Source organism: Leptopilina boulardi, unplaced genomic scaffold, assembly GCF_019393585.1.
Source record: "Leptopilina boulardi isolate dan_hultmark-lab unplaced genomic scaffold, ZJU_Lbou_2.1 LbouV2_208, whole genome shotgun sequence".
Taxonomy (NCBI): domain Eukaryota; kingdom Metazoa; phylum Arthropoda; class Insecta; order Hymenoptera; family Figitidae; genus Leptopilina; species Leptopilina boulardi.
Genome location: NW_026137761.1, coordinates 244,805 through 262,290, shown reverse-complemented (window position 1 = coordinate 262,290; position 17,486 = coordinate 244,805). Strand labels below are relative to the sequence as shown.

The 17,486-nt window shown below is 32.0% G+C and overlaps 1 protein-coding gene across 2 annotated transcripts in view; it reads right to left on the bottom strand.

Annotated features, from left to right (window-relative positions):
* LOC127278599 (persulfide dioxygenase ETHE1, mitochondrial) overlaps positions 1-17,486 on the bottom strand; it is a 139,110-nt gene that overhangs the window by 45,359 nt on the left and 76,265 nt on the right. For both annotated transcript variants that reach the window (XR_007842507.1, XM_051300398.1), the window contains exon 4: positions 10,561-10,771. Coding sequence is in view for 1 of the 2 variants with exons in the window: in XM_051300398.1 (XP_051156355.1) it covers positions 10,561-10,771 (211 nt within the window). In the remaining variant the exon portion in view is untranslated. The remainder of the gene's footprint in view (positions 1-10,560; positions 10,772-17,486) is intronic.

Below are 17,486 nucleotides of genomic sequence, written 5' to 3'. Positions count from 1 at the left end.
ACTCTTTCTACAACACTTCTATTACATAATCCCTAATTTTTTTATCCAATATTTTTGAGTAACTAGCTTTGAAGCGGAAGTCCAGTTTTCCAAAAGAGTTTGCTTCTTATTTGACTGTGATGAAGAATCTAAGAATTGTTCTTCGAATTTTCTCTTTTTTTTATTTTGCTATAACTGCTTCTAATTCTTTAACGCATCCATGTTTAACCTATCCAAGTATTTACTTATAAAAATTTTTAAAATATTATCATTATTAGAAAATTAGTTTTTATGATCATGGATTTTGTTTGCCATTTTAAGAATTAATTTACAAATCAATTAATAAGGTACAATTTCGACACGGGGTTGATAAAAATTATTTTTATATACTCTTAAATAAAAGTCTATATAAAACTTCCGAATACAAATAAATTAATTAATTAAAATCTTATTTTAAAAAATCTTGTACACTGTTTAAATTATGCAGGGAAATCCCCTATATTGCAACAGTAAACCAAACAAATAAGATGGAACACGAGCACATGAAAAACAGAATGTAAACACTCGGTACAATGTGCAGCATGCGAGCGCAGAGGTCATGTTCTTTTGCTATCACTTTGCGCGCATTTTTTAAAATACGAAATTATTAATTTTTCAAAGCAATAAAAAAGTGCAAAGAAAGTAACGAAATAACTTAAAATTAAAAGTTACTTTTAAAAATTACCTATAAATTACCATTTCTTAAAAATAATATTTTCCAGCATGTATAGAATCATTAAAAAAATAAATCATAAGAAAAATAAGTGTATTTATTTATTAATTATTTTCAAATAGATCATTTACTTAAAATTATTAGAAGAAAGCAAACAACAAACAAACACTATTTCCTGTCTATTAATGTTTTCATGTTATTTTATGTCCACTGTAATCCACATGTAAAATACTAACATTTAAGAAATTTTAATAATCATTAATTGCTTTCTAGTTTATAACACAGCTTTTCTAACATATCAAATTGATACAAAAAACATATTAAAAATTATATATTATATAAAGAAACACAAAATAGCATTTTTTGCATTTAAAAAACTCGGTATCTAAGACGTTTACTCTCTAGGTGTCGATGAGACATTCCGAATCTTAAAGAATCGTATGTTCTTTTGATACCTCAAGAACATTTCAGGGATATCCTAATTTTCGTTTCACGTTATATCCACGTAATATAGTAGTGTCATAAATTTTCAAGTCAAAATCAAAGTTAAAGTCAAAAGTCAATGTCAATGCCAAAGTTAATATCAAATCGAAGACCAAAGTGAAATTACAAAATCGCACCCCAGGCTAAAGGTAAATAAAAATAAGCTAAATAAATAAGAACTTTCTTTTTCTCTCACAATAAGGTTTTCTATTTCTCTCTGGCTACAGGAAGCAAGATAGGGCTAAAATCTGTTATGAATAAAGTAATAAAACAAAAATAATACAATACAATTATATACAATAGAGTCGAGTTAGAGTTTTGTCGAACACAGCAGGATGGTAAAAAATACCAAATAATTAAAATTTATTACTACGAATTAATCAACTTCGTTTACGATGTTCACAAAAAGAAAAAAGTTTGTAAAATGGAAGGGATGTGGTATTTAGTAATTTAAGCATAAATTATTGTGGCGGTAGGCTTAAGGTTCTATTCACCTAGTGTGATTTAGGCTTAATCTCCCCCTCTCGTGAGTGGGACGAGTGTGAGTTTGTGTGTAATCTCGCCTTACGCATGGCATTCGAGTTTTGTACTCCGAAATAGTCGGTCAAGTTTATTATATATATAAATCCATGGATTATAATTAAAGTCAATTATTAATTAAATAATGTTGTTCTTATTTTTTGGGTTTTTGGGAAATCACCTATATTAATATTAATTATTAATAAAATTCCCACACTGGTGACCCCTTCGCGAGTGATTGTTTATTTATTCATAACAACTACTCGAACACGCAAAAACGACATTTTTTTTTCTTTTTCGAATCCGTTAAAAATATTTTTCGTCCATTGCATCCAAACACGATCTTGTTCGTGATTTAAAAAGAAAATTGTTTCTTTCACGATGGTAGAAATATTTTCGGAGTTTTAATTTATGTTAATTAAAAAAAAAACAACTTATCTTTACAAGCACGTTTTTGACATGTGCTTCCGCCATATTTGTTTTGTCGGCTACAAACGACTGCAAATCGGAGTTTAACCACATTATTATCGACAACATTGGACTGTGGATTTTATAATACATTTCACTGGATATGAAACTATCGCAATTTTTTTTCCGACTTCATTGATGTTGACTTGATGCTGACTACGGACAACACCGGTAATCCAGTGGCAGTTTCTTTTTCTTTTTAAAGGCTATTCGAACCAACGCATGGGCACATTTAATGAGCCCATGCAACAGGTACGTTATTACTTTTTTTTCTCTTAATTGAGATTTTTCTCTTGTTTTCCTGGAGAAACATTTTTTCTGCGCCTCATGAATTGATTTCTTTTCATGACTTTGGCGGAAAAATCATCCTGTGTGCTGAGTACTCTTCCTTGAAATTCGAGATACATCAAGGAACCTTTTACATTCAGCGCTTACTAATGGAAAATTTTCAAAATTTCAATTTGCTGCATAATCAACCTGCCATGGATTTATTCAACTGCGGAATCACCGTCTACATCACTGGTCACATCATCGCTGAAAAAAAACTCGTCGCTTATGGTATTTTTATTTTGTGTATATGTGTCGTCACATATTTTTTGTCATAATTTAATTTCGATGCATTAGATATTTTTTTTTCTTTTTTTTGAGTGAGTTTTCTTATATAAATTATTTTATTTTTGACACGAATTTTAATTATTAATTTTTTTTTTTTAAATTGCGTATAACATTTAGTTCAGCGCATATTATTAATTATAAAATTGAAAAGTTGTAAAATTCTTAAATTGTGTTCAACGTATAGTTCAACGCACCTTATTTGAATGTTTTCACTTGACTTCAAGGTCAAAGTTTGATTATTTTAATCAAAAGAAAATAAAGATGTGATAATATTTTTCATCACAATTTCTATTTTAAAATATTTTCGAATTTAATTTCTTTTAGCGTGTTTATTACGCACGAAATTTATTTCGATTTAATTTTTTTTTTTTTTCAAACTTGGTAATATTTTGTCAAATTATCGTGTCATTCTAATACTTTCAAATTATTTCGGCATTATTATTTGTTTAAATTAACTCCTTTTCTAAGCATCATTTTTATTATTATTTTATTGTGGACTGTTTTGTTGAGCGACCGATTCCTCGTTATTTTTATTTCATTTTTTTTTTCTTTCTTTTTCTTTGGGTTTCTTATAACGATTATTTTTCATCATGTTGGATCCGGAGGGGGGTTCGAGCGGTGGAAACGACGAACGGTTGAATCAATTACAATTACAAATTGATAGAGTTGCGGAGAGTTTGGACGGTTTCAGGGACGTTCGTGTTGATGCTAATCGGAATCCTAGATTTCCGCGTTTTATATCGAATGACCCTAATTTTTGGTTCATGCAAATAGAATCGGTTTTTAACAATTATCGTATCACAACTGAAGCAACGAAAGCTAATCATATTATTGCGGAACTTGACCCGGAAATTTTGATTTGCGCTCGGGATATTTTATCGGTACGCCCAGTACCCGGCGATATTTTTACTCAAATTAAAAATAGAATTGTTGCAACTTATTCCGTTTCTACAGAGGCTCGTTTGCGTCAACTTTTGAAAGGTGACATTTCAACTGACGTGAAACCTTCTTTAATTTTAACTCGTCTGCGCGGTTTGGGTGATGCCCAATGTAACGAAGAAGTGATTAAATCGGTTTTTCTCGACCAACTACCCCCATCAACGCGTGCCATTTTAGCTGCATCAAATGTAGCTGGACTTCAGGATTTGGCTAATCTTGCTGATAAGGTGTACGAAACCACTAGTCTTTCAGGTTCTTGTTCTGCCGTAGGCACTTCTGCCGTTCAATCCTTGTCTCATCCTAACAAACTTTCAGCTATCGAGGCTCAAATCGATAAATTGGTCGTGCAAGTCAGTGCTTTGAGTACTAAGTTGTCACAGTACGATAGTGATAATTCCCGACGCGCATCCAGATCCACATCTCGTTCTCGCAATGATCGTAAGGGAAATAGACAACGTTCTTCTTCACGCGATGATCGACCAAATTGCTGGTATCATCACAAATTTGGTAATAAGACAACTAAATGTAAAGCACCATGTTCTTTTGTTGCTGAATCCAGAAACGATGGAAAATCGGGAAACTAAAGATGCCTCTCCGTGCGGAGACTATCGGTTTTGGCAATGTTTCTAGACGTCTCCACATTCGTGACCGTCGATCTGGTTTACTCTTCCTGATCGATACAGGTTCCGATATTTCTCTCCTTCCAGTTAGTCAAAAATCAAAACTCAAACCATCCGACATTTTTTTGTATGCCGCGAATAATTCAAAAATATCAACGTTTGGTGAGAGACGCGTGTCTCTGGATATCGGATTGAGAAGGGACATTAAATGGAATTTCTGTATAGCCGCAGTTCCATATCCTATCATTGGGGCAGATCTGTTGGCTCATCATGGGCTTATTGTGGACTTGGGTCAGCGCAAGTTGATAGATAGTATTACTGATTTAAGCATGAATTTTGAGGTTCGTAAAGTTTCATCGTGTAGTGTTAGTACCATTGATCACCAAATCCCTTTCGCACATATTTTATCTAAATATCCTGAGATTACAGGTTCTCCGCAAGAAATCACATTAACAACCCGTGATGTTTTTCATCACATAATAACTCACGGTCCTCCACTGGCTGAACATGCACGTCGTCTTCCTCCTGAAAAGTTAAAAGCGGCTAAAGCCCAATTTCAAACTTGGATGGATTTAGGAATTTGTAGGCGTTCGAATAGTTCATGGGCAGCGCCACTCAACATGGTTCTCAAGAAGAACGGTGACTGGCGGCCTTGCGGTGATTACCGTCGGCTTAATTCTGTTACGGAACCGGATCGGTACCCTGTGCCACACTTGCACGATGTTTCTTCTAATCTCGCGGGTAAAACCATATTTAGCAAATTAGATCTACATATGGCTTATAACCAGATTCCTGTTGCGCCTGAGGACATTCCGAAAACCGCCATCATCACTCCGTTCGGCTTGTTCGAATTTCCAATGATGACCTTTGGGTTGCGGAACGCCGGCCAAACTTTCCAGCGGTACATCTCTCAGGCCCTCGGGGATCTGGATTATGTTTATGTCTACATCGATGACATTCTCATTGCTTCTAAAAACTCTTTGGAACATGAGAGTCATCTTGATGAAGTTTTTCGCCGTTTAAAGCATTTCGGATTGAGGGTTAACGTCGATAAGTGTCGGTTCGGCCAATCCGAGTTGGAGTTCCTTGGACACATTATTAATCATCAAGGTGTGCGACCAACTTCTGAAAAAGTTGAAGCAATTGTCACGTATCCTAAACCTAAAACTGTGTCGGAACTACGTCGATTTTTAGGATTTCCTAACTTTTATAGGCGAAGTATCCGGCACGCTGCTCACATACTGGCACCTTTGAATGTTTTTCTGTCAAATTCAAAAAAGAACGATAAAACTCCAATCGATTGGACCCCTGATGCTGATTCGGCTTTCACGCAGATTAAGGATCAAATTGCTAGTGCCACTCTTCTCTTCCATCCTGAACTTGATGCGGAAACGCGACTTGTTTGTGACGCATCTGACTTCGGAATGGGCTCTGCCTTGGAACAACTTGTTTCCGGTTCTTGGAGGCCTTTAGCCTTTTTCTCTCGCAAATTCACTCCTGCTCAGAAAAATTACAGCACCTATGACAGAGAATTGACTGCAATTTTTGAATCTATCAAATATTTCCGTCATTTTCTCGAGGGACGTAATTTCACAATTATTACAGATCATAAACCATTAACTTTTGCATTTAAACAAAAATCTGACAAGGCATCACCTCGTCAGCAACGTCAATTATCTTATATCTCTCAGTTTTCCACAGCAATTGAATTTCTTAATGGATCAGAGAATGTTATCGCTGACGCTTTGTCGAGAATCGAGTCGGTGGCTTTTTCTTCGGAAATTAGTCTTGTTGAACTTGCGCAGGCCCAAGCATCGGATGAAGGTTTAAAGAGGGCATTGAAAAATTTGGACTGGTCAATTCGTTTAAAGAAATTCATTTTCGGACCTGATAACATCGAGTTGTTTTGTGATACCTCTGGTGATAACTTACGTTTATTTATTCCAACTTCTTTTACAGAAAGGATCATCAGATCATTCCACTCTTTGTCACACCCAAGTGCTCGCGTTTTGGATAGAACCATTAGGAAGTGTTATGTGTGGCCGGAAATGCACAAGCAAATTGCACAATTTTGCAAAGCTTGTATTGAGTGCCAAAAAGCCAAGATTTCTCGACACAATGTCTTGTTGCCGTCTCAGTTCGTTTCTCCAGAGTCACGCTTTGAACACGTCCACATGGACATAGTAGGACCTCTGCCTGTTGATCAGGATTATCGATACTGCCTTACTATGATAGATCGTTTTTCGCGTTGGCCTGAGGCCGTTCCAATTAAAAACATTGAAGCTATAACCATTGCACGTGCATTCGTTGACACCTGGATCTCACGATATGGAACTCCCCAGACGGTGACGACCGATCAGGGAACCCAGTTCGAGTCCAGGGTGTTCGCTGCATTATTACAGTTGTCAGGATCTTATAGAGTCCGGTCTTCCGCCTACCATCCCGCATCCAACGGTATGGTGGAACGTTGGCATAGGACTCTGAAAGCATCGATAATGTGTTATTCGGCTTCTAATTGGACCCAGATCCTTTCTACGGTTCTCTTGGGATTGCGAACGTCCGTTATGGATTGTGGGGCATCATCGGCAGAATTTTTGTAAGGTAGAGTCTTGCGTATTCCGGGTGAGTTGGTTTTGCCGAGCGAATCTCCTTCCGATCCGTGTTCATTTTTAAGCGAATTTAAAAGCCACATGCGTGAGATTAAACCGGTTCCGGTCGCTCATCATCACAAACGCAAAATTTTTGTCTATAAAGATATGACGACTTGTACTCACGTATTCGTCAGGGTTGTTCGGGCATTAAAAAAATCTTTGCAATGTCCATATATGGGACCATATAAAATCGTCAATCGAATATCCGATCGGGTTTATGAAATCGATGTGGATGGAACCTCAAAACAAATTTCGGTAGAAAATCTCAAGCCAGCGTATACTGTGCGTGATTCTTCTGAAATTGTAAATTTTGATTTACCATCGACAATTCCCGTAAATATTAACTTAAGATCAAACGATTTATCTCAACGCTCAAGTTCTTTAAAAAATATTGAACCGTGTAAATTACCTCTACCCTCGATTCGTGAGAAGCAGGTCGATCATTTTGATTTAACTAAAAACACAGAATCTTCTATTGTAAAGGAACCTAATATTGTTCTTAAGAAAAAAAAGTTCATTCCTAACATACTTTCTAGGAAAAAAGTAACTTTTCAATGTAAATAATTTTTATTTATTCGATCGAAAAGTATTATCACAGACTTAAGTAATGGTACCAAAAAGACTTAAAATATCAATATTATATTAGATTTATTTATCTTAATTTTTTTTTTTTTATTATTCTTTGTGTGTTTTGTTAAATATGTAAATTTAATATGCGATAGTATGTATGTGTAAAAATTAAGGAAAGATATGTATTAACAAAGGTATGAGAGATAATTCATAAAAGCGTTTAAACCGTCCTACGTACAATGTATGAGTATTATTATTTTTGTTTTTGTAAAATTTTTTTTTATTTATTTACGCTTAATTTTTTTTTTTAAATTTTTCTTTTTGTCTCTTTTTCTCTTATCGTTGTCACTAGGAGGGGAGTGTGTGGCGGTAGGCTTAAGGTTCTATTCACCTAGTGTGATTTAGGCTTAATCTCCCCCTCTCGTGAGTGGGACGAGTGTGAGTTTGTGTGTAATCTCGCCTTACGCATGGCATTCGAGTTTTGTACTCCGAAATAGTCGGTCAAGTTTATTATATATATATAAATCCATGGATTATAATTAAAGTCAATTATTAATTAAATAATGTTGTTCTTATTTTTTGGGTTTTTGGGAAATCACCTATATTAATATTAATTATTAATAAAATTCCCACATTATATTCATACTTTTGAATACACATCTATTATACAGGGTGTTCCAAAAGTATGGAAACTTGCAAATATCTCTAAAAGTACGAATTTTCGTAAAAACTGTTCAAGACAAAAGTTGTTCCAAACAAAAAGATGTACATTTTCGGAATCAAAAAATTGAGCCCGGAGCCCATTCTTGGGCCCTACAATGAAAAAAGGGATTTTCTTAAATGAGACGACTACTTTTCAGTATCAAATTTGTAATCCCCATGAAATTCTGCGTTCAGACATGTGATATAAGTTCCCAAAATATTGGGCCCAATCCAAGATGTTGGGTCCAAAATTTATCTACAGATAAATAAATTATAAAAAATCGCATCTTGGAGGGATTTTTAGATCACAGGATTAGAAATTGGAAGCTAATTTTCCAATTGGGAATAGAGCCCAATGTAAGATTCCGCGTCCCAATGTGGGGCCCACATTAAAAAAATTAGTTGTTTAAATAAAACCCACTAATTTCCAGTATCCATTTTAGAATCTTTATGAAATTCTGGGTTTAGACTTGTAGTACAAAAGCCAAAAATATTGGCCCCAATGTCTGGGATTGGGCTCAACATTTTTTGACAAATAAATAAATTTATAAAATCGCATTTTTGGAGTTTTTGGGGTCACGGGATTAGAAATTCAAAGTTACTTTTCAAATTAGGCACAGAGCCCAATGTAAGATTCTGCAGCCCAATGTGAGACCAAGAGTAAAAAAATTAGTTTCCTTCCATTTCGTAATCGTTATTAAATTCTGGGCTTAGACTTGTGGTTCAAATTCCAAAAATATTGGGCCCTCACATTGAGCTGCAGAATCTTACATTGGGCTCTGTGCTTAATTTGAACAGTAACTTTGAATTTCTAATCCTGTGACCCCAAAAACTCCAAAAATGCGATTTTATAAATTTATTTATTTGTCAAAAAATGTTGAGCCCAATCCCAGACATTGGGGCCAATATTTTTGGCTTCTGTACTACAAGTCTAAACCCAGAATTTCATAAAGATTCTGAAATGGATACTGAAAATTAGTGGGTTTTATTAAAAGAACTAATTTTTTTAATGTGGGCCCCACATTGGGACGCGGAATCTTACATTGGGCTCTATTCCCAATTGGAAAATTAGCTTCCAATTTCTAATCCTGTGATCTAAAAATCCCTCCAAGATGCGATTTTTTATAATTTATTTATCTGTAGATAAATTTTGGACCCAACATCTTGGATTGGGCCCAATATTTTGGGAACTTATATCACATGTCTGAACGCAGAATTTCATGGGGATTACAAATTTGATACTGAAAAGTAGTCGTCTCATTTAAGAAAATCACTTTTTTCATTGTAGGGCCCAAGAATGGGCTCCGGGCTCAATTTTTTGATTCCGAAGATGTACATCTTTTTGTTTGGAACAACTTTTGTCTTGAACATTTTTTACGAAAATTCGTACTTTTAGAGATATTTGCAAGTTTCCATACTTTTGGAACACCCTGTATATCATTAATAAAAGAATACAAAGGCGCTATGTTGGGGAGACTGGAAAGAATTCAGTTCTCATATACCTGCCCGACTGGATATTTGGGAGCACGTCAGTACAGTGTGAGCAATTAATTTATGTGTTGTTATTGTGTCCGAAAGAGGACACCAGGCATATGAAAAGCCTCATTTAGATGTTCACTGGGGAATTGGGTAAAAACGTAAATTCGCCTATTCAGAAGAATTGAAAATGATCAACTTATGCTTAATATATGCAATATATGGATACGGAATAACGTCAGGTTTTAATTGGTACCTTCAGGATTGCAATAACTTTATTTATTTGTAAAATATTTCATTTTTTATTAAAATTAATTAATTAATATCTCGAAAATAACAAAAAAGGACACTTCAATATTTTTTGTGGTGAAAAAACACATTTTTAGCTTTCAAAAAAAAAAATAAAATAAAAAAGACCAAACTTAAAAAAAAATTCGAAAAAATGTTTAATTTTCAAAAAAAGGGTTAAAATTTGAATTTTTTGTACATTTTTTTGCACCATTCGAAAAAGCAGGAAAAAACCTTTCAAAAACATATAGGACAAATATTTCTTCTTCTTTCTGTTTAAAAGTTACAAGTTTTCAAATATTCACTGTTTTAATTTTTCAAAAAAATTCAACCCCCTCCCTCTTCGACAGTTTTTGAAAAAACCTAACAATACTTCGTGGTTAAATTACTCACCCCTAGGGTTAAACTATGTGCAAGTTACAGCCCGATCCGATCACGTTTTTTTCAGTTAGTTCGCTACAGGAATTTTACCCCATATATAGAAAAATTGCAATTTTATAACGCTTGTTAATCATATTAAATACAATAAATAATTTACCTATCATTTTCGGAGGCGGTAAGTTCAAATTGTCCATAATTTTCATAAATTCCTTAAGAGATTTGGTTAATCTTGGGTTAAATTTTTTTTCTTCCGCAACTGTTGTCATTGTTCTTCCAGTATAATCATGAGCAGGATAAACTTTAAAGTTGCCTGGAAGTTTGAATATTACTGAGTGCACTGAATTGTATAACGTTTCAGAACATCCTTCCTAAAAGAACAAAAGAAGAATCATATGCAGTGACGATTGATGTTAAGTATAAAACAATAAAACACGTAAACGTACCATGGGGTTTCAAAGTCTCTAACCAGTAAAATGTAACTTTTTCACCTAACTATTACTAAAAAATCTCAAAATTTTCTGGATTAAAATGTTATATTTAACAATTTTATAAAACATAATACGTTTAGACACTGACCCCCAGAGTCCTCTTTAATGGTTAAACATTATATTAAAAATCTGTTCAAAACCCAAATTTAATATACCATGACGTAACCTTAATTACCAATTGAATGTTAACGTAATTCCGTATTCAACGAGCCCTATATAAGCTATTTTGGATAGTTGATTGTTAATAAACAATTAAATAACATTACAGTTATTTATTAACAATCTACTTATCCAAAATACTTCATATAGGGCTCGTTGGATGCGGAATTACAATAACTTTATTTGGTTGTAAAATATTTCATTTTTTATTAACATTAATTAATTAATATCTCGAAAACATAAAAACGAAATTTTGTTTAATTTGTTTATTAAAAGCCTACATTAAAAAAAATGGTCCTTTATTATAAAAACGTCCAAAATATTTTTGATTTTCAAATAAAGGCACAGTAGCCTAAAAACGAAAATTTTTGGAAAAAATTAATTACTTTAAAATTAGGAGGAATTTAGAAATTTCAATTGTTCTATTTATTGTTTTCGGGGCTACTGATTATGAATCTGACCCAGGTGCGAATTCAAGTCGGCAGCTAGAGTTGGTAGTAGTAGGGGAGCCCACGATGCTAAATGGAGATTTACTCGAGCGTCTATGGGATGAAGATATTTTGTAGTTTAGATGATCAGGAAAATAAAAGGTTTTATAAAGTTTTCCTTTTTTGTGGTGGGGGAAGCGTCTATAAATTTTTTAAAATGCAAAAAAAAACAATTACATGGAAATACTTGAGCGTGTCAGACAATAATAGTTTAGATACTCCAACGTGACTCTGATACCAAAAGTATGTTCATCTGACGGTTTGCCTGGTTCTGTTGGCTTTCCGGATGGATACAAAGTAGAAAAAAAAATTTTTCTTCGAGCGCATCAGATATTTAGGGAAGATGTTTAATTAACCTTAAAAATGCTCCTATTCAAAAGACTGACGTTTCGGAAGTGACGCAAGCTCGTAGCGAATTTTTTAAAATGCAAAAAAAATTGCTATCTTGAAATACTCGAGCGTGTCAGATTTTTATACAGATGGCTCATCTGGATGCTGCAGTCATGATAACTCAAAAACTGACTATTATTTTGAGGAATATTGTTAATCTGCCAGCTGTTTTGTGATCAGCTGTAATGGTGTCATTGCGACGGAGAGCAGTGTCAGAAATCGAGATGGTGAGAGAGAAAGTCAGAAATAGGAAAAAAGTGAAAGGGAAGATGAGGCACGGAGTGGGGAATGCGTGTTGTACTCGAGATGCGCGCACTAATCTCCATAGACGATTTTCATTACTTCGGCTTCTGGAAATCGTAAGATTATATTTTATTCGTGATTCTTATGTTATTTCCTTCAAATTAAAAAAAATTTAACCGTGCTCGAGAATGTCAAGACAACGCTTTTTTTTGCAAATTTACAACCCTCCCACTCCCTTACGTTACGCTCAAATCGACAGATTTTTTAAATGTACACTTTTTAGTCAGTAATTAATCCACCTTCCGTTAATCTGACGCGCTTCGATATTTTCGACGATCGATTTTTTTTACTAATCTGATGGGCAGTCCTAGACGCACATCTTGATAAAAAGAGTTAATACTTGGAACAGGTACTCAACATCATGCAAGGTACCTCCCGCTGTGTCTATCTGCCGCGCTCGAGTTAATCCCAAAAACACATTGGGCTCCTCTACTATAGGTCGGGTAGCCATCTATGGCTGCCAAGACGTCGGCAGCAAAAGTTGTCCCGACTTTGATTAATACTTTCACCCAAAGTTGGGCCGACTATGGCTACCAAAGTCCCAAAAACACACGTGCAAACGGTTCTGTTGATTTACCTGAAACTTGGCAGAATTTTAGGTGTTGGTCTAACTTAAAATCCTACATTTACAGAACTCAAAAATATTTAATAGAACGAGAAATACGTTCCTTTTTTGAAAAATACTGAAAATAAAAAAATTTTCATTTTTGGATAGATTGTTACTAAATTTTATATACCTATTTTTTCAGTGCCATTGTACCGCATTTTAACCTATTTTTGACGTAATTACTGGTAGATCCAAAGAATTTTAAAAATTTCAAAAATTTAATTTTCAAATTTCACAAACTTGTGAAATTAATATTTTTTAGATTCTCATTTAAAATTTCATAAAATTGACGTACATAATCCTTGATTTACAATTGTTTATTAGAATTATAAAATTTCTTACATATACGAAAATAAAAATTTTTTAAAAGTTTTTTATGTTATTTATTTTTAAAATTACTCATTTTAATTACTCCTTTTTTGTAAGCAAAAATGAAAATATTTTATTAATGTGTTACCTCCACGTGGCGCATCTTGGAAATAATGTCCTTGAAAAGTTTTTAAGAACTTAAAATTTCAATGAAATTGGCTAAATACCAATCTAAATCATTACATTTAATATTTCATATACGGAACTAATAGTATGACAATGATAATTTGAAAATTTGACAGTACTGTTGGTGCCCGAGAGCTATGAAATTTTAAATTTTGAGCAATGAAAAATTTAATTATTGATTTAAAATAAAATATTTCAAAGAAATAATATTAGTTTTTCAGTATATTTATGTTTGAAATTTTTTATTGATTTCAAATTTTTTAAAAATTCGAATATATAGAAGGTTTTGTTAAAAAATACTGTTGATACGAAATACTTTCGGTGGCGCACCCCTAGATTTCGGAACGTGCTGAAGGCGGGTCCGAAAGCTAGTTATTATTATTATTCCAATTGCTAATAAAAATAAAAATAATAATAATTAAATTTTATGAAGAGAAAATACGTAATTTTCTGAAAAAAATCGTTTTTGATTCATCAAAATTGGTTGAAAATTGACCGAGATATAAAGGAAAGAAAAAAAATGCAGTATAAAAATTAAAAGTGATATAACTCCTACATTTTTAGATATTTTAAAAATTCCTTTTACTTACACATTGCTCTTATATAAAGCTATAATTTTACCAAGTGTCATTCAAATCGAAGAACCACTTGCAGATTCTGATATTTCTGACGTGGACTTACCCATAGATTTTTCAAAATTAAAAAATTTTATTTTGAATGCTCATAACTTGCTTTAACAAGGTGTTCATTTTATGATTATTTAGCTTCCTAATCATGGTACATTTATTTTCAAGATTAAAAGAAGGATTACAACTAATAAAATAGTAATTAAGAGTGTACAACGGTCTGGTAAACTTTTAAACTAACACACTCTAACCTTATGTACATGTGACGAGCCCCTTGAGATTTTATCAAAAATATACGGCACTTACAGGGAAAATGTCACTGCTTTAAGGAATGCAAATGTTTGAATAATTGTAGAAGATAATGTAGAGAATTTTTAAAAAATCGGTGAACTTACCGTCATGAGGAATGTATTAAACTGATTGTGTATTAAATTTGGTTTAATTTTATTTAGAAATGTTTCTTAAAAACTGAAAATACTAAAGAGAAATTTACGAACAGAAATAAAAATGGCTGTAATTTGTCCAGTTTATTGTTTTTGTTACCATGCGGGTGCGAGATACGAGGCGCACGCGAGTTAGTTACCATCGCGGTTGTGAGTGTTGTTGTAATTCGCCGGCGAGAGTGCAGCACCGTGAAATGGACAAGTGTCAAAATACGAGAAACGCATAAAAACGACATTGAACCGGTGTTTCATCTTCAAGAAGATGTCTGGTAAGTACGAATTTATATTTATTTTTATATATATAATTTATAAATAGCAGAAAAAGTTGCTCAAAAATCTTGTGAATTTTAATTGTTGTTTTTATTATAATTATTTAAAAACATATTTTACATGATTAATCGCATAAGCAAGTATTTTTATTTTTCGAGGAAAGATTTTTCTTGTCAAAATATAAAGATTTAGTTTATATTTGAAAAATTGTTTGTTTGTCGTTAGGTTATTTTTATAAGTCTGTTTTTTTCAAATTAAAATGTATGTTTTTTATTTTTCATATTATGTTTTTGTATGTTCTAATTTACTTATTGTCTGGTTTGTACATTTTGACACGTGCTTCTTGTGTGAATTTCACCTTTTTTTCTTTTTTTTCATCATTAAATTCCCATGTTTTAATTTTATATTTAATTTTGCTTATTTAATAAATACGTTATTATAATCAAAAGGACATTTTTAGCTTTATTAACAATTTTTTTATTTGTCAACAGCAAGAAGAAGCAAAAGTGGAGATCGATTTGTAAATGAGGAAGACGAATATTTAAGTTATGGTTTGTATTTAAAAATAGTTAAATTTGATTTTTTTAATAAATATAAATAATAAATATATAAATTAAATATAATGATAAATATATCGTTTTGTTAATTTTTAGATAATGGACATAGTGCCAGTGAAGAGGAGGAAGTGTTTTACAGTTGTGGTATGTTTTTAAAAAATAATTTTCTATTTTTCAATAAAAATTTAAAATAATAATAAATAATAATGCAAAATTTTAATTAAAAAGGATTTTTTTTAGAAAAATTGTACAATTTGAGGAGTGCAGTAAATTCATTTTTGTTCATTCGACATAAGAATATTAAAATTTTAATTTTTTCAGATGAAATTGAAGTTACGGAAAATTTTGCAGTGCAGGAGAAGGAGAAAAGAAAAAGATGCTATTAGTAAGAACCTTCTTTTTTATTTTCATTTAAATGAATTTTGAAAATTTGTTGCAATTAAAAAAAAATTTTAACTCTTTTCAATTATCAAAATTATGTCTTGTAAAAATCACATCCGTTAAACAATTTTTATAATAGATAAATTATTGAAAATTTTTAATTCCTTTTTTTATGAAATCTATTTTTTCAGCTAATTGAAATTTACTTTAGTAAACGAATGATAACCTAAAAATTAAAAATTGATATGCTTATATTTCTAAGTTTCGGAGATTTGATTTTATATAGTCAAATATTAGAGATCAAAGTATTGAAGAAAAAAAATTCTAAAATATAATTGAAAAATTTACAGGATAGGAAAACCATTAATATAAGAGATAAATATAATGATGAAATATTTAAAGAAAATATTAAAACCAAATAAATAAATTGAATGATTAATAAAAAGTTGAGAAAAGTTCGATCCTTGGAAGGAATAAAATAACATAAAAAATGTATGTTATTAATATTGTTGATTGTCACAAAACAAGAAACGACGTTTCGATGACTTGGTTCGTCATCATCTTCAGGTTAAATCTAATGAAAATATTTATAATTTTATTTATAACACCACATTATCTTTTTTTCAAATAATAAAAATACACAAGTAATAACAATTACCAATAATTAGTTGAACCGTTACCAGTATCGTCAAGACTAAATTGAAAATACAAAATTTAAAATCTAAATGAAATAGAGGAGTCAATAAACTTAGATGTAAACAGCACGTGTAAATGAAATATTTTCAGAAAAATAGAATCACGAGTCTAATTTGGAAATTAAGGGGGGAACACCAGTTGTAACTCAAAAAATAATGCTTTTTTCAAGAATATTTTCGAAAAGAACAATGAATCTTTTTAAAGAATACTATTTATTAGTTAAAAGTACATGTAAAAAGCTGTAATTTAAAAGAAAAAAAAATTTTTTTAACAAAAACTTTTGGAGATATGAGCCATTGAAGTGGCGTCTTAAGAAAAAAGGCGAATTGCGGTGACCAGCATTCTGCAAGTATACTTCGTCTGAAATACAAAAATGAAATTGATTTACATTTATTATAAGATTATCTAGTTCGTGATCGAAGGATTTAAAAAAAAAAAAAATTTGACAAAATGGCGACCTGTCAAAGTCAAAAGTATGATTTTCGTTAAAAAAATACGGTCGATTTTCAGCTATATAAAAAAAAGTTTTGCATAAAAAAAAAATCCTTCGATCACGAACTAGACTTATATGTGTAAATGAAGCACACTAAATTTTAAATAAATCGGTTTAATGGTATTCGAGTAATCGTGGTCACCGACTTGGAAAATGTCATTTTGAGAAAAACGCATTCAAAGTTTCAACTTACTTTTTTTTGTTCAGAAGAAATTTTGTTTCCAAGTAACAAAGAGTCATCGATTCCTGGACCATATAATAACTCTTCCGCAGTGGTTGCCGTTTCTAAATCATAGGAAAAGGCCATCTGTCGTTAGGGTCAGTTATGGCTGGCCACCTTGTATGAAGCCACGGGACGCGCCGATGCAGTGTTCTGTATATCTCATTTATTTTTCACCGGATCAACTTTGAAATTTACAGACACATTTCTAAATATGTATACTTTAAGAAAATGCACAAAAAAAAAATTGATTTTTCGAAAGTTACAACTGGTGTTCCCCCCTTAAAGGGAAGTATATTTTGTTTAGATACATTATGTCTTCTTTTTTATTAATAAATAGCATAAAAATAAATAAATAATAATAATAATAATAAAAATGTATCTAAACAAAATATACTTCCCTTTAATTTCCAAATTAGTCTCGTGATTCTATTTTTCTGAAAATATTTCACTTCCACGTGCTGTTT